Below are 24,451 nucleotides of genomic sequence, written 5' to 3' on the forward strand. Positions count from 1 at the left end.
CTCCATTGGTCTTGTTCTTCTTGTTCTTGTTCTTTCTTATTGTTTTTCTTCTTTGATACTGTTCTTGAACTTTGGTGATGACCCATCTGTGTAAATAATGTCATCACTCTCTGTTTACCCATCCTTGCCGATTTCCTCATATGGATGCTTAATGAAAAAAAATATACTATGTTTTTGTCCTTGTCACTGATGTCAAAACACGAGAGAGTTTGCTAAATAACACAGTCACTTTGAGTCATCTTTTTTATTCTTGTTCTTGTCCTTGTCGTTGTCATAGTTTGTTGTTGTTGTTGTTGTTCTTCTTCTTCTTTTTATTCTTGTTCTTCTTGTTCTTGTCCTGTTCTTGTCCTTGTTCTTGTCCTTGTCCTTGTCATTGTTGTTGTTGTTCTTCCTTTTGTTCTTGTTCTTCTTGTCCTTATTCTTGTTTTTCTTCTTGTTCTTGTTCTTCTTGTTTTTCTTGCTCTTGTTCTTGTTTTATTGTTCTTGTTCTTCTTGTTCTTGTTCTTGTCTTGTTCTTCTTCTTTTCCTCCTTCTTCTCCTCCTCTTCCTCCTTTTCCTTGTCTTTGTCATCATTGTTCTTGTTGTTGTTCTTCTTATTTTTGTTCTTGTTCTTCATAAAGCAATTGGATTAAGTGACTTTGAGAGAGTTACATAACTAGTAAGTGTTAGTTATTAAATTTCTGAGGTCAGATATGAATTCAGTTCCTCTTGACTTTAGGAGTGGTGATCTTTTCAATGAGCCATCTAGATGCTCCCAAACCACAGGTTTTCAACCTGGGATCTGTCACCTATTTTTATTTTTTGTTTGTTTTTGGCATGCTTTTGTTTATGTTTGTGTGTGTTTTTTTAATATGTTGACAACTGAATTTCACTATAATAAATTTCCTTAGGATTCCTCTGTATTTTGTTTTATGCATTAAAAATATGATTCTGAGAGCAATGCCAAACAGCTTTATGACCTCCAAATATTAAGAACTCTTGACTCAGACTCTCAGGATTGAGATTCCTAGCCTTATCAGTCCCTAAACAGGAATATCCTCTATCTCTTTAGCACAAAAATTGCTTAGCTTTTGCTTCTTGGATGTCTAGTGATAGAGAACTCACTGACTCTAGCAGCAAGACATTCTATTTGGGGACAATTCTAAATGGTAGAATTTTTTGTTTGTTTCAAAATGCATTTTTTTTTAATTTATGAAATAAAACAAGCATTCTATAACATGGTACAATAAAAAGATTCTTGCATGTGGAACTGTAAATCCTGTAAACTGTAAATGCATAACTTGTTATTTCTTTTAAATATACAACAGAATTATTATGTAAATTTCTTTTTTTTTCTTCCTTCCCCCATCCTGCCTTAGAGATTGTTACTATTATAGACAAATGTTGTATCATGTACAGATGAGGAGACTGAGGCAAGCAGGATTAAGTGGAATTGCCCAGGGTCATACAGCTATTAAGTATCTGAAGTCTGATTTGAACTCAGTCAGGAAGTTCAAACTCCAGGTCCAACACTTTGTCTACTATGCAACTTAGCTAAATGTTAGTTATTATTTTTATTACTGAAGAGAGGTAGCTTTCCTTCCATCCCTAATGTTAAAACATTGTTCTTTTAGCTTTTCTTTGCATGACTTGTTCCCTCATTCTTTCATTATTTTTGGTCATCTTCTTCCAAGTATATAAAATCTTAACAATATCTAACAGAAAATATGTTCAGTAGCGAATATGATGTACTATATGTATTCTGAATGGGGAAATTATAGTAGATTTGCCATTTATCTCGATCATATATGCTATTTCCGTAAACTTTTATCAGTTATCATTTTATGCTATTGTTTTCAATTGGACTTGTAATATGCTAAAATCACTATCTCTTCTTCATTTCAAATATTGTCAGCCATACTTTTCTTCCTGTAATTTTATAGTTCACTTCAACATAAATTTCAGATTTAACTCATTCCTATTCAATTCATCTCATTAAATTTAGTCTGTATGATTGAGATCTTTTTATATCTGTATTATGTCATTGGAAATGCATACTATCCTCTCCAGTTTTGTAATATTCATGAAGGTAATAAACTTGTTCTTCACCGGAACAGAAACCAAACCAGTGATTTCACTAGTATATGGAACTCTCTCCAATGAGTTAATGATTACAAATGTGACAAATGAGCAATTTTCTGCAATTTATAATGCTTGAGAATTACCTAGAATCTTGAGGAGGTTGGTAGCTTTCTAAACTTACATAGTCAGTATGTGTCAGAGGTAAACTGTGACTCAAGAGTTCCTGTATCTAAGGCCAGTCTTCTATCCACCGTGCCAATTTAAATTCTAACATATACCCACATTGGTCTTGTCCTCACTTCTATTTACTTAACACTCATACTTTAAAGTCTAAACAAGACTACGATCTACTTGTTCATTTGTTGTCAAATTGTTTTCTCACTTATTTATGTCTTATTCATTTTGCATACATTTTAGTATATGTTGTTATGTTTTGTCTTAATAGACTATTACCTCCTTGTAGGCAGAGACTTCCATTTTTTTTTTTTTCTTTGTAGTATGTGCCTGGCACACGTTAAGCATTGTTAAATTCTTTTTGATAGCCTTTGTTTTCATAAGGATGCTTCCTCCACTTACATTGATCTCTATAAAATTTCTCATACTTTGTTATTTTTGTTCTTAACATTTCACAAATTCTCTAAAGAGCAGAATAAACTACAGTCTAAATTGGAAATCAGAAGAATCATATATATATATGGATATATATATATATATGTATATATATATATACATACACACACACACACACACATATTATATATATATAAATATATATATATATATATATATATATAAAATACTTACTATAGGCTCTATGTACCTCAGTTTCTTCATCTATAAATTGGGCATCATAATACTTATCTTACCTACTTCATAATACTATTGTGAAGTAACTACTGCCAAGGGAAAATCATGGCTTAAAGACCATCAGCCCACCATCCCTCTCTCATTCTGTCTCTGTCTCTGTCTGTCTCTGTTTTTCTCTCATTGCTATTTCTCTCTCTTTGTCTTTCTCCCCCTTTCTCTCAAACCTATATCTTCAGGTTTGGCTATGTTTCTGAACCTTGAATCTGCATCTGTTTGCAGGACATTTCTACCTATACATTCATTCAATTCCATCTCTACATACCCACCCTCAACTTTTTATCTCTACATATTTGTTCAGTTTGTCTGCCTCAGTTTCCTTATCTTTAAAATGGAGATGATAATGGTCCTTATCTCTAAGTATTGTTGGGAGGCTTAAATGACATAATATTTGTAAAACAATTTGCAAACATTACAATGCTATATAAATACTAGCTATCATAATCATCATCATCATCATCATCATTATCCTAATAAATTGTAAGTTCCATGAGAATAAAGATAATGTCTTATTTAAACATTTTCAGCCCCTAGTGAGCTATGCACAGTAGTGTTTAGTTAGTATTTATTGTTGAATTTGAATTATCCTTTACCTATATGAAGGCCATAATTAAAGCAATACTTAAGTTTGTATTTTCCAGAGAAACCTTCCCTTATATATATTTCCAGATTATTTCTTTTATTCTCTACTTGCTTTGAATTTTTCATTCAGATGCTAAGGAACACAGATCCACATATTCATTGTTTTTTTCTTTCCCTAGATGGGTTCTTCATATTTTATCCAATAAATCATTGCTTAAATCCTCTTAGCAATTCAGACACTAAAAGTGGCTTGCTTTCTGTCAGTTATTGGAAGAATTACCTCAAAGCTCTGTTATACAACTATGATATTTGGACATTTCCTCGTGTCTTACTTGAAAAGAATTTAGAGTTAATATTTTAACTAACTTGGGTCTTGCATTTGAGAATATACCCAATACTTCCTAAACTTCAATTTTTGGATTTATATAGCTAGAGTTTAAAGATTGCAAGATGCTGCTTAGAAGCTAATATTATTATATTATAAATCTGGGGACCTGAAAGAATTTAATAGAATCAACTATAAATTACCTGCAGAGAGATAATCTGGAGTTCCTCTTGAAATCCCAAAGGGTGGCTTCTCCTTCAATTAGAGCTTTTACTATGAGCTTATCCTGTTTTAGATCTCAGAACAAGGAAGACAAAACTAGGAAAAGTGAAATTAGGTATGGACTTGTACATTTGATGACTTTGAAATGTCTTTGAAATTGTGAACAAATCATGGACCCACACTTAACACCATATACCAAGATAAGATCAAAATGGGTCCATAACCTAGGCATAAAGAAAGAGATTATAAATAAATTAGAGGAACATAGGATAGTTTATCTCTCAGACTTGTGGAGGAGAAAAAAATTTGTAACCAAAGATGAACTAGAAACCATTACTGATCACAAAATAGAAAATTTTGATTATATCAAATTAAAAAGCCTTTGTACAAACAAAACTAATGCAAACAAGATTAGAAGGGAAGCAATAAACTGGGAAAACATCTTCATAATTAGATTCTGATAAAGGCCTCATTTCCAAAATATATAGAGAACTGACTCAAATTTATAAGAAATTAAGCCATTCTCCAATTGATAAATGGTCAAAGGATATGAACAGACAATTTTCAGATGATGAAATTGAAACTATTACCACTCATATGAAAGTGTTCCAAATCATTATTGATCAGAGAAATGCAAATTAAGACAACTCTGAGATACCACTACACATCTGTCAGATTGGCTAAGATGACAAGGAAAAAATAATGATGACTGTTGGAGGGGATGCGGGAAAACTGGGACACTGATGCGTTGTTGGTGGAGTTGTGAATGAATCCAACCATTCTGGAGAGCAATCTGGAATTATGCCCAAAAAGTTATCAATCTGTGCATGCCCTTTGATCTAGCAGTGTTTCTACTGGGCTTATACCCCAAAGAGATACTAAAGAAGGGAAAGGGACCTGTATGTGCCAAAATGTTTGTGGCAGCCCTGTTTGTAGTGGCTAGAAACTGGAAATTGAAAGGATGCCCATCAATTGGAGAATGGCTGGGTAAATTGTGGTATATGAATGTTATGGAATATTATTGTTCTGTAAGAAATGACCAGCAGGATGAATACAGAGAGGCTTGGCGAGACTTACATGAACTGATGCTAAGTGAAATGAGCAGAACCAGGAGATCATTATATACTTCAACAACGATATTGTATGAGGATGTATTCTGATGGAAGTGGATTTCTTTGACAAAGAGACCTAACTCAGTTTCAATTGATCAATGATGGACAGAAGCAGCTACATCCAAAGAAAGAACACTGGGAAATGAATATGAACTATCTGCACTTTTGTTTTTCTTCCCGGGTTATTTTTACCTTCTGAATCCAATTCTCCCTGTGCAACAAGAGAACTATTCGGTTCTGCAAACATATATTGTATCTAGGATATATGCAATGTATGTAACATATATAGGATTGCTTGCCATCTAGGGGAGGCGGTGGAGGGAGGGAGGGGGAAAATTGGAACAGAAGCGAGTGCAAGGGATAATGTTGTAAAAAAAAATCACCCTGGCATGGATTTTGTCAATATAAAGTTATTATATATATATATATATATATATATAAATTGTGAACAAATGACCATAGTTAGAATGAAAAATTTTTATCAGACTTTTTAAACTCAAATGTAAATCATTTTATGGCCTAATGAAAATATGGGTAGTCAAATTAACTGCTATCAGAGGGAAATGATAGTAAATTATATTAAAGTCATGATGTGGAACTGATGGTAAGTGAAATGAGCAGAACCAGGATTTCAGTGTATCTGGGCAACAGCAAGATTGTATGATGATCAACTCTGATGGACGTGGCTCTTCTCAACAACAAGACGATTCAAGCCAATTCTAATAATCTTGTCATAATGAGAACCATCTATACCTAGAGAGATGATTGTAGGAACTGAATGTGGATCACAACATAGCATTTTCACTTTATAAAAATAAGTCATGATGTAGAAGGGATAATTGTATTGTCATATTTAATCACACTTTTCTTTGTTTTTTAGTTTTTATATATAAATCAGTATGTTAAACTTATAAAGTAAACATGAACTGAGCTATACAATTTACTTTTATTTTTGAAAATCAGGTTGGTCATTTTCAGTGTTGATCTGGGATGGATTAAATGCAATATATTTCCTAGCACTATACAAGAAAATGTATAATTCAAAAAAATTAGAACCTAAATTTATTGGCATTAAATCCTTTCAAGTTTTCATCATATTTGACATACATTGACTGTACTGCATAATAAGCTAATTGTGTTAAGGCTTAAACAAATACAGAATCGTTCCCTACCTCAAATACTGACTGTTATACTTTTTATGTATTTATCAGAATTTGAGGAAGAATCTGGCATTCAAAATTTATTCAAAACATAATTTTTAATGATTTTGAGTTTAAATTATGCAATCTTCTGAGTGAATTTCAAAAATCATTAATTGTATGGTCTGTCTTTTAAAAATTAGATTTTTGTTACATGTTCAACATGCTTTGTTATCACATATTAATTTATGCAACAATTTTCTTAACAAGCTTAATTTCATGTGTATATGAAATCATGTATATATAATCATATAACTAAGAAGGAAAAAATGAGTTATGAAATTGAGTGTTACAGACTGTCTAGCTGCCAGGGTCTTACATACCAGTCTTTGGGACATTCCTGGATAAATTCTTGGAACTGAGCCAATTGGGAGGTGCAGTTTGTCTTTATTCAGTCATCCTCTTCAAGTGAGTTCCGCTCAAAGCTATTTATGCTTCCTTTCTTCTGGGATTATCTGTGCCTATCCCACTCAGTATTGCATAGATGGAGTCACAGAAGGGAGACTTCTGCAGTTAGCACTGCATCTCAGGAGTAGATCAACAAGAGGACACACCTCTCACCACCTCAAGAAACCTATTAGCAGTTCCTTTAACTCCTGCAAGATACAACCTGCCTCAGAGCCAAACTCCTTTTTACCTCCTGGGCTCACCTTACCAGCTGATGTGGCATACAGGCTACATGGCATATCTCAGAGGCAATGCCTCATTGCCCCTTACAGATGAAGACATTTTAAAAGAATGTGCCCTGATGCAAATACTGCTGCCTTTGCCTACTAAGTATATTTTGTGGGGAGCAATATAGGAAGCAATGTCTATACTGATTGCAAGATGACTCACTAATTTGGGACAATACTTGGGGTATGAAAGTTTGTGCTTCTGCGTAATCTCTATTCTGAAGTGGGGAAATGTGCTGAATTAGGCTTCAGAATTTTGAACTGGGAAAGTTTTATCACTTATTCATGAAAAATATGGTGAAAGGAATTTGGTGAACAGAAGACAAGATAGGGGAATATGAAAGAGGAATATGGTTCCAACCAGTTTCACTGCATGTAAAAGACTAGCTGTCATCTTTGGCATACTTAAACTCTGTTTGGAGAGTTAGGTTTTATAAACATTTAGAGAATATAATAGCAGATAGATGGCACAATGGTTACAGCACTGGATTTATATTCAAAACAACTTCACTTCGAATCCTTTCCTAGATTCATACTAAATATATGAACCTGGGCAAGACATTTAACATTTTAGGACCTCAGTTTCTGTAATGTTTGGACTAGCTTTTTGGAGGTCCTCCAGAAGGGCCTTGATCTCAGCAGGATAGACACTAGGAGAATGGTCAGGAATAGAATATTAGATATTCTTGGAATATCTAATTGGATATTATTGTCTCCTTCACAAGGAAATTATTGTCTCCTCACAGTCTTTTTCTGTCATAGTCTGACCCAGTCTCAGTCTGACCCCGCCTCCTCCAGCAGTCTGACAGTCTGACAGTTTCAACTTGTCTCAGTCTGAGTCTGACTTTGTCCCCAGTTTAAATATCCTATTACAATTACTTCATTACAGTATACTGAGTATAAGCCAATCTAGAATGATTATATCATTATATCAAACTAAAGTGATTTCATCATTATATCATACCATTATCTCATCAATTCCACTGAGTTAACATCTTGTTGTAAGTATCCTTGTTTCAAGTATACTTCTCCAGAGTTCCAGCCCTCTACAAGTTTCCTCATCTATAAAATGAAATAATTGGACATTATGGTCTCTTATTGTCCCTTCCAGTTCTAAATTTTTGATTAAATGATCCTAAAGCTGTTTATAATTGAATTCTAAATGGTGTGCTGTGTACTAGAAAAACTTTCAGGAATTTTTTTTTTACACTCATTGCCTTTATTTTCTCTCTTTCCCATGCACTTTTCAACTTTCTGTAGTCTGGGCTTGACATTATCACTCAACTAAAACTGTCTATTTTACTGGCTCACCATCCATATCATGTATGTTCACTATTAATAGTAATCTAAGGTTCTGTCCTCAGTTTTCTCTTCTATTTCTATACTCTTTCATTTGGTGATTCATCAGTTTTCATAGGTTTAATTATTTCTAGACAATGAACTACAGATGTAGGAGCAACTAGGTAGAACAGTAATAGAGTTGCAGGTCTTTGAGATTAATTGTATGAACTTGAAATTCCTTATCTTCTGCTAGCCTTAGTGAAGATCAAATGAAATAATATTTGCAAAGTGTTTACTATAGTACCTGGCAATAGTAGACTCTCTCTATTAATGTTAGCTAGTAGCAATAGTAATTGTTTTTATTGTGGTATCTACACAACTAAATTATTAGTCCTCCTGAATTCTAGTCTTGCATGACCAAGGATTGTTAAGTAAATACCAGATGTTTTATAGATATTTAAATTCAACATACCTAAAACAGACTTCATTGTCTTCTCTTCAAACCCATCTCTTTTCTGAATTCCCTATTTTTGTTGAGAGAAATGCCACTTTTCTGTACTTCCAGGATTATAATTTTGGTGTTATCTTAGACTCCCTCCTCTCCCTCAATCTACATACTTAATCATTTGCCTTGTCAAATGTCTTTTTCATCCATACCCATTCTACTCACACCATCCTGACTCAAGCCAATATTACCTATTATCTGGATTCTACAGTAGCTTCCTAATTGTCCTTCCTATTGTAATCCTTCTCTGATCCACCCTTCAAACTGCCTTCAAATAGATTTTCCATAAATCAGAGTCTGATCATGGAATTCAATAAATTAAAGCTCTTAATTACCTTTAGATGTTTTATAATATGTATGTATATTACATATATATATACATACATATTATAAAACATCTAATGTATCCTCCATGTTTTTCCTCTGGCTGTCACCTATAGGAAGGATGTACTTCCTTCTAACCTCAGCCTCCTAAATCCCTTATTTACTTTAAGAATTAGCTAAAGCATTATAGTCTATAGGAATAATTTTTTATTTGCTCAGGTAACTAGTGTCTTCCCTCCCAAAACTGCCTTGTATTTATTTTGCATATACTTACATATGTATAAATTATCTCCCTTCCCTTTCAAAAAAAAAAGAATTAAGTTCTTTGAGAGCAAGAATAAAAAGATTTTTCTGTCTTTGTGTCACAAATATCTAGCAGATTGAGAATCCTAATAATATTTGTGGGCAGAATAAAAATTCAGTAAGAAATCTAAAAGTCAAGAAGTGAGTTCAATGGATAGAATGCCTGGTGGGGGGATCAGGAAGACCTCACCTCAGTCACTGTGGGACCCTGGACAAGTCACTCAATCCAGTTTGCCTCAATTTTCTCTTCTGTAAAAATGAGCTAGAGAAAGATATGATGACAAACCATTCCAGTATTATTGACAAGAAAACCCCCAAAAGGATCATGAAGAGTCAGAAATGAATTGAAACAACAAAATCTAAGTAAGAGTTTGATGATTTAATTTGAATTTTTTAAATGGAAAAGAAAAGAAAGGTTTTCTAAAAAAGGAAGCAGAGAGAACAAAACAGCAATCTATTTTGCTAGTTTAGACATTAGATAATAAGGATCTACATCAAGGTAGTGGATGGTGGTGTCAGAGAAGAGAAGGAATCATTTATCTGAGATGTTACAGAAGTAGAATTGGTAAATGAACTTGGTAACAAATTGGTTGGGGGCCGGGCAAAGAGAGTTAAAAGTTGAGGATGATAGCTAGACTTGTATGCCTGGATGATTGGGAATATGATAGTATCAAGATGTATCAGAGACAAGAATTAAATTCAGGTCTTCCTGATTCTTCTCTCTTACTTATTACCTTCAATAAATGCTCATTGAAAATATTCACTCTAGAATTTCTTACTGTTTGAATAATGATGCCCTTGGTCTTCCATCCTATAATAGTAAAAATGTGGTATTCTTTATCTGGGAGCAGAAGGGATTAAAAAACAAGAAATGTAGTTTAAATATACTAAATATACTAAAGTAGCATGCTATTATTCTCTAATTCCAATGGGATGAGATTTTTATAAGATTTTTGTTACCTATGAAAAAGAGTTTTCTAAATATAAAGATGATTGAATATTGAATGGATGAATATTGAATGATGAATGAATAGTATTTTGAATAGTATTTATGAAAGCCTATTAGGTTAGGAACTTAGGTGTCCAAGTTGATTTAAATAATGTCTTTCTTGAAAATAATGAAGTATATGCAATGACTTCTTGTTATTTGATCTGACTCTGAAATTCTAATATATAAGAAACTGGTTGCCCAGACTTTCTCAAAATTAATGTTTACTTGACTTCAAAGATTGCCAATCACTTCCTCAAGAAAAAAGATCATTCTTAATAAAGCAAAATACATACTACCTAAAAGAATTAAATATATTTAAAACATATTCAGAAATGTTTTCTAATGTATAATTAATCCCCTATCATTGTAAGTAGCATATAACTATGTATAACTTATAAAATATTATCTTTCTTTAGATTTTGCTTCCTGATACTACATAATTCAGATTTAACATAGACAAATAAAGCAAGTACATTATTTATGATTAGAGAGGTTTCTCATGCCATTGGACCATGATAAATTGATAAGTTTTACAACTTGACAAGAGAGCAAGTGATCATTTCCTGGAGGAAAAGACTTAAATCATCAGAAGATAGCTATTCAGTTCTTCACAAAAGCTGTCTTGACTGCTCAGGACACTTAGGCCTGGTGTTAGGGGTTCCCAAATGGCAGGGGTTAGTAGTGCTCAAAAAGTTACAGGTTAAATGCTGGGGGTAGGTAGACTGGGTAGAAAGGTGTGTGGAAGGTGAGCTTGTCAGGGAAACTCAAGGAATAGATTTGATTGGTTCCAAAATAAATTCTAACCTGTCTTCCAAGAGAAAGCACAAAGGAGAAAGAACAGGAAAGGGGGAAAAGCTTAGACTAGGGCAAGAAGGAAAAAATAAACGAGAAATTAAAGCAGCATCTAAGTTTACCTAGTTCTTCTGAGTTTCATATGATTTAAAGAAAATTAGGAAAAGATTACATATCACTTCATCCATTGAACTTTTCTGGGACATTGCCTTTAATTCTGATTCATAAGGACTGGATATTGGGGAGTCTCAGTTCACTAGGGCATGGGACAGGGCCTGTAGCTGTGATGTCGCTGACAGAGGGAACTCAAAAGGGAAGAAACTCCCTTTTCCAAAGCAGGTTAGACCTAAGGAGTAGGATGACTTGCCCAGGGTCATATAGCCGGTATCAGTCTAGCCACTTGGCCATAAGGTTTCTCAGTTTGGTATAATTGCAAAACCATGAAACGTTAAGCACATTAATAGACTTCATGCTCTTCCCTCTAGGCTGGATGAGAAAACTATGTATCCTCTTCTTATGGGTCTCCTGTAAAACAGCAACACTTTTAATAAGAAGTGAGTTATTGGATAGTGTGAATCTGTAATGTCCTTCAAATAGGATACATGGTTATAAAAGGAGGTCATTCCCACCCCAACACTCCAGACTATTATTTATGTGTCAGCCTATGAAAGCTTTTCTCTTTCCATTTAAAAGAGGATTTCTTTTGAGTGTTTGATGATACAAACCATCTTAAATGTAACAAGTATATTTTAAACTTATTGGGGGCATTTAACTAAAAGAACATTAATAAATAATATTAGAATGTCTTTTCCATCATGAAGGATATATTCTAGGGTTTGTATGAATAAATGAGTATGAAATACCCAGAAAAAGAACAATATGGAACGATGTTCATTTTGTCTCCTTTTATTTTCCTGCTTTTCTTTCTTCTATGTTTTTTTTTTTCCACTTTTCTTTTTTCACTTTTACTTCCCAGACAGGGAGTGGAGAGCACTGGATGGGAGAGGACAGCTAGATGATAGAAACTAAACTAGCTTGCTTTTGGAAGATTGAACTGAACTAGATAGTAGATTAAAGTTACCTGTTTTCATGTTCTAATTTCTTCCTTGGTCATTTATTTCCAGAAAAGGGGTGATTTTTAAAAAATCTTTTAAAAAATGCCACAATTTTATTTTTTTCATTTTCTATCTTCTCACTTCCCTATTATTTACAAAAAATACATAGTAAAACTTTTATGTTATACATTAATAATAATAGGTAGTAATTTGTATAATATTTTTAGATTTACAAAGTGGTTTACAAGTATTAATTCATTTTATTTTCACAATAATCCTATGAGATAGGTGTTGTCACTTTCTGTATTTTACAGATATGAAAACTGAGGCCATAGGGGTGAGAGGATTTGCCCAGTATTATACAACTATGACATATCTTTGATGCTGTGCTTGAACTCAGGAGGGTCTTCCTGATTCTAGATCCTTTTCACTGTGCCACCTATCTCCCAAGCAAAACAAATTCTCACTTTAGCCATGTCTAAATAGATGCTTCTTATGATATACCATGAACTTGTTAATTCTCTATCAGGAGTTGTCTAGCATCTTCATCATTGTTCTTCTGGAATCATTGTAGTTTGACATTAATTAAAGCTCTTAAATTTTCCAAAATGATTTGTCTATATAATTCTGTAGTTACTCTTTAGTTGCTTCTTCTTGTTCTGCTAACTTTATTTAAATTCATAAAAGTCTCCCAGATTTCTCTGAAGCTATTTTCTCTCTCTCTTATTGCTCTTGTATAAATATTCTTTCTATTTCAGTGGGCATTTATGTCCTAAAAGAGTAATAGATACTCAGGAGGAATACTGGTGGGATTTGGTAAAGAATGTGACTATGGAGTAAGATTTTCTTGCCTGTTTCCCATCAGTCTCTATCCTCCTTTCTTTTCTCATCATCTCTTAACTGTTATTACAAAGTACATGAATCCAACTCAGTTCAACAAATCATTTATTAAATATTCACTATGTTGGGCACTTTGCTAGATGATGAAAACAAAAATTTAAAAATTACCTATCCTCAAAGAGCTTATATTCTAGTAGATAGTATAGCATATAAACAGATAAAACCCATATCATTTGAGAATTTAGAGAGAGATAGCAACTAAGATAGTGTAAAGTACAGTGATACTTAACCCTGGGCAGTCACTTCATTTGTGAATGCCCTAGTGTTACTCTAACCTTTACATTGTCAGTCTCTCCCAATTCCCAGGGCATCAGAGAATCATCTGGCCACTCACCTTTACAGTGTCAACTAACTTTAACCTGACTCACCTCTTCTGAGGCCTTCAGAGGTTTCTGGCTACAATTTCTTTAATCTTAGTTTAATAACCAATAGCTCACTCAAGAACAGCCATGTGCAAATTTAAAGTCTTTTTTATACTTGCTCACATAATGCCCTGACCTGTTAACTCCTAAGTGAACACCAGGTCTGTGAGAGACCTACATGTCACTATCAGGCTCCTTACTTGTCATAGGTATCCATCCACTTGGTTCAGCTACTCCAAGATAAAGAGAGTGACTTCCTGCTGCAGTGGGCTTATGAAGAGTCTGTGAGGTCACACACATAGCCAATCAGAGAGGGAGCCGTCTCCCATTATGAAGCTATCTCAATATCCAGGGTCCTGCCCATGGGGCAGTCTCTGGACACAGAAATTATTTCTGGGCTGCTAAACAACCTCCTGTTTGCACTGTGCTGACCCATTGTAAAAGGACCCTAACTGGGTAGGAAGGATTTTCTATCAAAGTGGAACTTGAACTGACCAGTGAAATAAGTTAAAGATTAAAAAGGCAGAAGTTAGAAAGTAGTACATTCCAAACATGATGGTTATTCCTGTTAAAAATTATGAAGGGAGATGGGTTGCTAAATTAGGGAAAAAAGAAGCCATTTTGACTAATTTAGAGAACATGAATAGGAGTAATGCCAGGCAAATCAGGAAGTCAAATATACAAAGTCTAAATTGTGCATGGCTAATCTAAAATATTAGTACTTACCCTAGAAATTTTAGGGAAATAAGAAAATTCTTTCTTTTTTTAAAGAAGATTCTTTTCTTTCTTTCTTTCTTTCTTTTTTTTAATAACTTTTTATTGATAGAACTCATGCCAGGGTAATTTTTTACAACATTATTCCTTGCATTCACTTCCACTCCAATTTTTTCCCTCCCTCCCTCCCCCCCCCCACCCCAGATGGCAAGCAATCCTTTACATATTGAATAGGTTACAGTATATTCTGGATACAATATACGTGTGCGGAACCGAACAGTTTTCTTGTTGCACAGGGAGAATTGAATTCAGAAGGTATAAATAATCCGGGAAGAAAATCAAAAATGCAAGCAGTTTATATTCATCTCTCAGTGTTCTTTCTTTGGGTGTAGCTGCTTCTGCCCATCTTTGATCAACTGAAACTGAATTAGCTCTCTTTATCAAAGAGATCCACTTCCATCAGAATTAATCCTCAAACAGTATCATTGTTGAGGTATATAATGATCTCCTGGTTCTGCTCATTTCACTTAGCATCAGTTCATGTAAGTCTCTCCAAGCCTCTCTGTATTCATCCTGCTGGTCATTCCTAACAGAACAATAATATTCCATAACAATCATATACCACAATTTACCCAGCCATTCTCCAATTGATGGGCATCCATTCATTTTCCAGTTTTTAGCCACTACAAACAGGGCTGCCACAAACATTTTGGCACATACAGGTCCCTTTCCCTTCTTTAGTATCTCTTTGGGGTATAAGCCCAGTAGAAACACTGCTGGATCAAAGGGTATGCACAGTTTGATAACTTTTTGAGCATAGTTCCAAATTGCTCTTCAGAATGGCTGGATGAAGAAGATTCTTTAACAAGGTAAATTAACATGTTCAAATTTTTTTTAGGCAAATAATCTTGGTGTTGTGTGCAGGTTTTATAAGAACCTGGAAGTAGGCGACCATTTAGAAAGCTATTAAAAAGGAAAATCGGGGTCCTTAGCTAGGGTGACTATCACTCTAGCTAGAAAATGAGAGATATTGAGAAAGCAGAATTGATAAGACTTGGAAATTTATTGACTATGAAGATTGAGCAATAGAGAAGACTCAAAGATGACTAAAGTTTTAATCTGGAGCTTGTTATTATTTAATAAATTATTGACACAAATATGCATAATTAAGTTGTGTAATAATAATATTATATATATATGTGTGTGTGTATATATATATATATATATATATATACATATATATATATATATATATATATATATATATATATATATATATATATATTCACAAGCTGTGTATCTGACACATTATCTATTTGACCTTGGATCACTCTTATGTTGTAATTTTTCCGAGTTTTATTTAAGAGCATTACAATAGTCTACTACTTTGTCAAATACAGAGAACCCTTAGATGACTTCCCTTTTAAATGCCATAGTTTCACCATACAGTATTAGTTCTTTCTACATTATCCTGCTCTCTTTCTCTCTTCATAATATTGCTCTTTGTACATCTGGATGGTTTTTGAGCTAAAAGGAGTTTTAATTAAAACAAGTGTAGAGCCCATGTGGCTTAGATGACAGTAACCCCAGATCTGGGAGAATTTGGATTAAAGTCTTGCCTGTGTCATATGATTGTAGGACTTTAAGCAAGTTATTTAAACTCTCAGGGCTTTAGGCAATTCTTTAAGTCTCTGCATTGAAGAAAAGGAGCATTGGTAAGAGTTCTTTCTAGAGTACTGTATATATCAATAAAATTGGATCATAAGGAAGAATAATAACAGAAAAAGGGACTGGGCCTGTGATTTTTTTTCTTGTTATAGGGACTCCAAGGTCAGAAAAATTCTGCCAATTTATTATTAGCTCTTTCTTAGCCATCAATGGTCTCAGAATGTTGCTTAAGACACTGAGAATCCAGAGTCCAGAACAATAGAATCAATATGTATTAGAGCTGAGATTTGGATCCTGAATTTGGTTTTGAGACTGTATTTCATTACTTCTGGCACCAGAATGGTAAAGTATTGATGGCAACAATGACAACTGTGATACTAATATAAAAATTTAAACAAATGATAATTCTATATATGTAAAAACTTTTAGTTTGCCATTTCATTTTTTTCTTTTAAATAGAATTTTATTTTTCCAGTTACATGTAAAAATAATTTTTGGTATTCATTTTTGAAATAAAGTTTATAGTTCCAGATATTCTTTCTTCTTTCCTTCCAATCCCTCCTAAGTCAGTAAGGAATTTGATACAGGTTATCTATGTGCAGTCATGTAAACCATGTTTTCATATTAGTCATGTCATGAATGGAGAAACAACAAAACACACAACATGCAAAGTGAAACGAGTATGTTTTCATTTTAAAAGGTATTTTAGTAATTGTTATAATTGATATTGAATACAAAACCAGAATGTGATAGGTACCTATGAAAGGTTATTGATTTATTGTTTTTTTAGGGATTTCAAACTTTTACTTTTCATATTTAGCCTTACATATAGTCCCCCAAATATGTGATAGAATCTTTTCCTTATAGATGACTGCACAAGGTGTCCCAAAAATGTTAATGTAGTTTAGAGCTATTAAAACTTAAAATTGTACTAAGCTTTTGGGATACCCAGTATTTATTCATGTGAATTAAGAAGAATAAAAATTTAGCTCACCACACATGCAATTTGATCTTGGGGCTGTAGTTCTAGTGCAAACATCTTGTTTTGTAGATGAGAGAGAGGTGACTGGATTTACTTTCAATTCCAAATAAAAGTTTCACCAGACTAAAGAAGGCTATTCAATTTTCCAAAATGGTAACAGAAGAAATAAAAGATTAGTGCAAAGCCACAAGCCTCTCAAAGATCTATACCTCAAACTGTCCCTTTAACAGCATTATTAGATAGGAACTGAAGGGCCTGTTTTGATCCTATTAAATCTCGGTTATTCTCCATCTCTCTCCATTTTAGCAGCTGCTTTTCAGCTGCGTTTTTTTTTTTTTTGACATTAGTATATATATATATATATTATATATATATATATATATATATACACATATATATATATAATTTCCATATGTTATATATGATAACCAGTACTTGCAAGTTCAGTAAATTAATTGCAAAAACAAAAAGGCCTTTCTCAGCTGGGTATCAGCAATTAAATATAATTTATATATAATCCCATCTATCAAATAGCTTCCTGGCATTAATTACTGTGGAATTAATTTATATTAATTTTTTTCTTCCTCAAGAGGGATTACAACAAATATTAGAATGTAATAGACTAAATTGGTAGAGATTACTTTAGTGTAACCACCTAATAGATTTGTAAGGACCAATCAGTATTTACAATACTCCTAGTGCCATTAAAATAACTTCAGGTCTTTAATTCTCTGTGTGTCTTGGTCTATCTTTGCCAAGAAAGTGACTGGCTCACCAGAAACTGACTAAATTTGGCTAAGTTTGAAGGCAATGAGTATCAAAGGGTTTGCAACTGAGTGTTGTTTTTTCTTCTCTTGCTGTAGACTAAGGTTTGGACAGGTTAACAGTCTGCTTTATGAAACCACAATACTTAAAGCAATAAATCACTTAGCTCAGATATGAGTCAGGTTCTACATTTAGAAAGTTGTTGAGTTTTTCAAGCTTTCAAGGAAAGGAGGGGGAAAAGTGAAATTTGTTGGCTTCCAGCCTCAAGTATCTAAATTGATATCACCAAGGAACCTCTGAAAAGACTCAAAAGAGGACCTGGGTATATATGTCAGGTATTTCCTGAACTCTAAATATGGCTAGAGTAAACCCCATTAGCAGATAAAGCCTCTACTCCTTTGTAGATCTACTCATCTCCTGTGATGGAGCTCATGATACTGAAGCCCATAAATACACTTATACTTATACTTGATAATTGTTTTACTGACTACTTACAAAACTTACTATTTCCCATTAAGTATTATTGTAAAATGTAAATTTATAGGAGGAGAAAGAACAAAGTGTATTTGAGGTAAAGCAGACCAAAACCTTCAGTGGTGAAATTTATCAAACATGGCAATTGGATTCTTGAGATTTGTCTGAGTTTAGAGAAGCACTTATGGCATTATTTTGCTTTTATAAAAATAATTGCAATGATTTTTTTTTATCTTACATCATCTTTTTTCCAATGTATTATTCTTTTCTTTCTTGCTCAGAACCATTTCTTATGAAAAAGTAAATAAGAAGAGAGAAAAAAGTTTCAGTAAAATCAGTCACTATTTCTAAACACTTTGATGTTATATGCAATATTTCACACTTATAGACTTTGCCAGAGAAGCATTGGGAAATTGTCTTCCATACTCTTCATTTTCATCAAGCTTGAATATTATAATTTCACATTTTGTTTTGTTTTATTCTTTCCATTTGTGATTTTGTAGACATATGTATATTTGTATATATACACATAAATATATATTTTTTCACATTATTATGGTTTATTATAATAAAAGTAGAGCATAGATAATATAATTTTATTCTCTTTTTGTTTTCTTTAAGGTAAAGCAATTTCAGTCTTCATGAACATACACTAGGGGAAACCTCTCTGCACTTTTTGTGTCCAACTACTACTGATCATGTATTCTCTGGGAGTGCACTAATATCTGCAAAATAAATTACTTTCTATAAAGCTTTTTAAAGAAATATTTGTCAGGCTATGTCTTTTGGTTCAGAAAATATGGTCCCCATACATATGCCCCAGTATAATGTCTCCTGCCAGGAATATTGGCAGACACATATTTTTGGTCCATGAATGTAGTAGCTTTGACTTTCCAATGTGAATTACTTTGGTTTTTTATATAGTTGTAAGATAGATTCACAATAGACCAAGTTACCACCATGAAAAATCCTCAAACTCTAGACTTATGAAAAATAATATTTCATTAGATACTGCCTTGTCTTACACTCACACTTTTAACAATTCTGTTAAAGAGCTTCTCCATGGACAGTTCTAATTGCTTTGTCAAAATGGAATTCTGAATTCCTTATTTGAATAAAATTGCAAGAAATTACTTTCTAGTACTTCAAGACCTAGAAATAAAAAAAACAGCTATTGCTGTAGAGAAAACAGGGAGGTATTTGCTACCACCAAAATCATACTGTGAGCCCTTCACCAAGCCAATAGGTGAAATCTTGAAAAAGACAGTTTTAATGAAGAAATAGCTGGAAGAAAAATCTCACTTGCATAAATTGAAGAAAAGACAGAACAGATAGGAAAAAACCAGATAGACGCACTTAGCTGATTTCTAGTTGTCTGTTAATATATTTATGCTTCAGGGCAGTATTCTTCAAATTAAAGGGCAGAGTTTTCTACCAGGAAAATCTAGCTTATCTCAAAGGTATGGGATCAATTAAAGCTTGCAAAGGTGAGTCACAACCCACCACTCTGTGATAACTAATCATGAGTCTGTCTTCAACACTAACACCATGAAAATTCCCTATCTCTCTACTTCTTTCCAGGATATTGTTCCCTTTTCCCCGAAAGTTTCTTTATAAGTGACTATTGTGTGCTAGACACTGTGCAAGACATTAGAGAAAAGAATGCAATGAATGAAACAATCCCTATTTTCAATGAGATTACATTCTAAAAGGAGAGACAAAGTACATATATAATTATATGGGGAATAACTCAAGACAGAATTAATACAAAGTAAGTCAAATTCAGAGTATTTGGGAAAGGACCTGTTGAAATGATTTGCCTAAATCATAGGTAGGAACACGAAACTCCCTTAGTCAATAAATTCCAATGGCTTTCTAATTACTATATGTTCAAATATTATTTCATCTTTTTGTTATTCTGGTAGTATTTTTATGTAATATAATTTTATAATGTATAGTTATTAGCACAATGATCATAACTTAAGTGAACATACATGTAATGACCGCGTATTTAAAATCAACCGGAGTCAGGAACTCAGGTTAAGGGGAAAATCTTCAGTCTTTATTGAAGTGAAGAGGTGAAAAAAGATTGCGATAGCAATATGGGCAAGAAGGATTGCGATAGCAATATGGGCAGCTGCGACAGGAAGCCAGCTAGCAGAGAGAGAGGTCTGAGCTGAAAGGTCGTGGCAATGGCAGAAGCAAGCAGTCTCTCCTCCCCTTCCTTTTCTACTCCCCTGCCTCCACCCACCAAAATCATCATTTCCTATACAACACATCAGGACTTGCACAAAGAGTGGGCGGGGGCCATTCTTTCCCCAAGCTTATATATTAATAGAATATGGTCCAATTACTATTTAGTCTCATGTGCTTGGGATCTCAGTGCATCATCTCAAGCCTCAGCCCATTACACATGCACATGAACAAACGATACATGTTCATTTAAGAAGAAACTGACAGAGACATGCAATCAAAAGACTTTATATGTTACTGCTTTAGGAAATTGGGGAAATGGGAATTTTTTTTTTTTTTTGTATATGTTTACTTGTCTTAAAACCTGGCAAAGCAGTGATGTGCTGTCATCCCATGACATAATCCATTTGGCCCTCATTTTCTCCTAGATTCAAGATCTTTTTATTTGTCTGTGTTATAATGGATGATCAAAGGCAAATTTAGGCTGGATATTTAAAACAAAAAGTTTTTAAGAAGAGAGCTGATTTCTAAGCATCATGGACTGCCTCAGGAAGTAGTGAGTTTCACTTGCCTGCATTATCTTCTGTGAAGGCTTAGATCATTTGTTTGTTGGAAGTGTGGAAACAGTGATTCCTGGCAGCAAAGAGGTTGGACTAGATGGTCTCTGAGATTATTTCTAACTCTGAGATTCTGTGATTTTCTATTAATCAACCAATCAATATTAATTACTCCGTGCCAGGCATTGTGTAAAGCATTAGAAATAGAAAAAAAAAAAAAAAGGCAAAAAACAGTTCTTGTCCTTGAGGAGCTCACAAATTTAATGGTTCAGACATTTGGGTAGAATGAAGTGAGGAAAAAATGAAATTGAAAGCAATATATAGCCCAGATTTCTTCTCCCAATTTGTCACATGAACTATTACTTAAATAAAAATCAGAGAAAGTGCTTGTTTTACACAAAGATGTATTACGCAGAATTTAATAAACTGTGGTGATGAGAGAATCAAATGAGACATTGCATATGAAACTATTTGAAAACCATAAAGTGTCTTGTAAATGTTGCTTAGTATCACCATTGTCATCATTTATATTATATCTTTAAAGTGACTTAAAATCCTATCTTTAGTATTATAAAATAAGACTAAACATACTTTATGAGCCCTAAGGATCTTTTCAGCTCTAAACCTGACCACCCATAATTGTTTTAGGAGTCAGAAGTGAGTGAGGTTGGAGAAGTGTCAGCCTCTTTGAAACTTAGCAGGGGTTCTCAAACTACGGCCTGTGGGCTAGATGCAGCAGCTGAGGACATTTATCTCCCTCACCCAGGGCAATGAAGTTTCTTTACTTAAAAGGCCCACAAAACAAAATTTTTGTTTTTACTATAGTCTGGCCCTGCAACAATCTGAGGGAGAGTGAACTGGCCCCCTATTTAAAAAGTTTGAGGACCCCTGAAAGTGTGGATGATGATCCTAGGAATATTTTGAGGAGGAAAGCATTTGGTTAAAAAAAAAGTTAGGTAAGATATTAATCTAAATAGGTACTAATGCCTTTAATAGTATCACCATCTCATTTGGTGAATATGACAATTGAATACATCCATAAAACTTAGATTAAATTCAGGGCCTAGTAGTTTCCTATGGCCAAACTGAGCAGATAATTAGCTCAGAGCTCAGAGGTATCATTTTCATGATACCACAACACTTTTTTTATTATTTTATTATTGTGTAATTGTTCATTTGTTGTTTATTTTAGTCTGCATCTATGATTTCATTTTCAATGGTATTGAGAACTCCCCAGGTAAAATTTCCTCTATTCATGTAACACGTGCAATAATAGCAAGTCTGATTCCTAATCAGAACACCGAGGTTCAAAACTTTCCTTTGATGCTTAATACCTGTGTGAACATGGACAAGCCATTTAACTTGTAGGAACCTCAGTTTCCTTATTTGTAAAATGAGGTCATTGTATTAGATGATGCTTTCAGGATCCCTTCCATTTCTAAATCTAGAATCTTATCGTCATCTGCAACTTCTGGTCTTAAAAAATTGTTGTCTCTGGGAAGGACTTGCTCAGGGTCATAGAGCTCATTTGTAAAAAAAGGGTTGGGCTAAATTGCTCCAAAGATTTCCAAGCTTTAAGTCCAACATCAAATAATTACTTGCTACTTATAATCTATTTCTCGAATTGCACAGGGCACATCCAGAAAATAGCCCTTCTGCAGTGATAGTGATACTTTTAAGCCTCTATTTTTGTTAGATGAAAAAGAAAACTGTTACTAACAAATAGCTATACCTTGGGGAAGTATTTCTAGACATCGTGCCTCATCTTCACATGGTGATGAGTGATCCTGATTTCTTTAAGACTATAGCATTGAAGTTCATATTTTGCTAAATTATGCCAGAATATAAAACTTTTGAATATAGACCCCATGGTTAACAATGTCTGTCATCTGAAGACAGACAAGGTTGTTACCAGATAGGTTGCAGGACAGCATTTGTTTTTAATTTCAATTTTTGCTGCAATAATTCTAGATGAATATCTTCAGAATTTACAGAGAATTGTGTGTTGTGGCTAGAAAAAGGTCTGTTTATACTTGTGAAATTATAAAGCCTTTTCTTCAATTGACAATTCTATTTTTTCTGAAATTCACTTAATAGAAGTGAGATTAAATATTTAATTTAATTTAGACAAGCCCTATTTTAGGGCCTAAATTTTTAGTGACTTCATCATATGTATGTATGTTTGTGATTTTTTTTTTTTTATTTTTGTTCCTTATTGAAAGAGAACCTTTTCATATTGTTTCCTACAGGGTGCGGCTTTAATCCGAATGTTGGCTAACTTTATGGGCCATTCATTATTTCAGAGGGGTTTGCAAGTAAGTAGCCTGTTTTTTATTCTCTCTTTTCTTTTTTTCCCTCATAAATTCTTGTCAGAATATTCTTTTCAAAGTATATATCAAGATTTAGCAAATCACCAATACAGGGTTGCTGAATTTGATTGAAAAGGTAAACAGTGTCAAAGTTGTAGATACAATTCTTACTGTGTGTGCCTATGTGTTCCCTGCCAAGCTGAAATAATTTTCAAATGTTCAAGAACTAGAATAATCTGGATAGGATTTGCTAAAGAAAAATGTACTTCTCTTCAATTATGTTTAAAAGTTGATATAGATATAAAAATGAGTAATAGTAATCTTGCTAGAATGATGTATGTGAAAAAAGCCCATCATGTTCTACCCATCCTCCCCCAAATACATTTACTATTGCTTCTGACTTAGATATATAGAGATTACTCTTGATTCTGAAAAATCTAAAAAAACTATAATCTGTATAGCCAGAAACAATTTTTCCAGGCTGGATTCGAAATCTTCTAGGCAGTGATTCATGGTAAAGGCAGTCTCTTAAACTGTTTGAAAACAAACACAAATATTGAAAACAATACAACTCCTTTATTCTGTTGGAATTTGTTTGAGTAAATCCGATCACCAGCAGCTGTGATTGATGAATTATTTATGCTGCATTCTGCTACTTAAAAATGTCCTTTAAAGTAAATTGATGTTCACCTGAAATACAATTATGCTAAGACAGAGAGAACAATCAATCTTATCTGTTCTTGGTAAGCTTTTCATTTTGAAATTTAAATAAACTACATCTGGGATCAGGTCATATTTTAGTACTATAATTCTACTTTTAACCAAAACTTAGTGAGAAGTAAAATATAAAGTAAAAGTTAAATATGTTATGTCAGTTATAGCTATATTGAACAAAAAAGAGTGGAAATACTTTGTAAGGAGAAATTACTTCCTTCCTCTGTTCTTCCCCCTCCCCCAAATATCTTTGAAGTTTTGTGTTAATAAGAGCCTTGACTATGTGTTCCAGTGGTATCTAATTAATTCTCCTTCATATGTAGAATATTATGATCACTAAATCTGTAGGGCATGTTTTTGCCAATTTCTTCCTTTATTCTATGGCTTACAGACTATTATATTCACAAATTTATTAGGAAAATCACTTTCTTATAGATTTTTCTTTAAGAAATTGAATATGTGAAATAAAATATAATTTAAAAAATAAAGATATATGGAGAGTATACAGAAAGGTTAGGATCAG

At 33.4% G+C, this 24,451-nt stretch overlaps 1 protein-coding gene across 1 annotated transcript in view; it reads left to right on the plus strand.

The window, feature by feature from the left end:
• TRHDE (thyrotropin releasing hormone degrading enzyme) overlaps positions 1-24,451 on the plus strand; it is a 621,602-nt gene that overhangs the window by 371,025 nt on the left and 226,126 nt on the right. The window contains exon 7 of the mRNA XM_051961259.1: positions 23,155-23,220. Coding sequence (XP_051817219.1) covers positions 23,155-23,220 — 66 coding nt within the window. The remainder of the gene's footprint in view (positions 1-23,154; positions 23,221-24,451) is intronic.

This window comes from Antechinus flavipes, chromosome 5, assembly GCF_016432865.1.
Source record: "Antechinus flavipes isolate AdamAnt ecotype Samford, QLD, Australia chromosome 5, AdamAnt_v2, whole genome shotgun sequence".
NCBI lineage: Eukaryota > Metazoa > Chordata > Mammalia > Dasyuromorphia > Dasyuridae > Antechinus > Antechinus flavipes.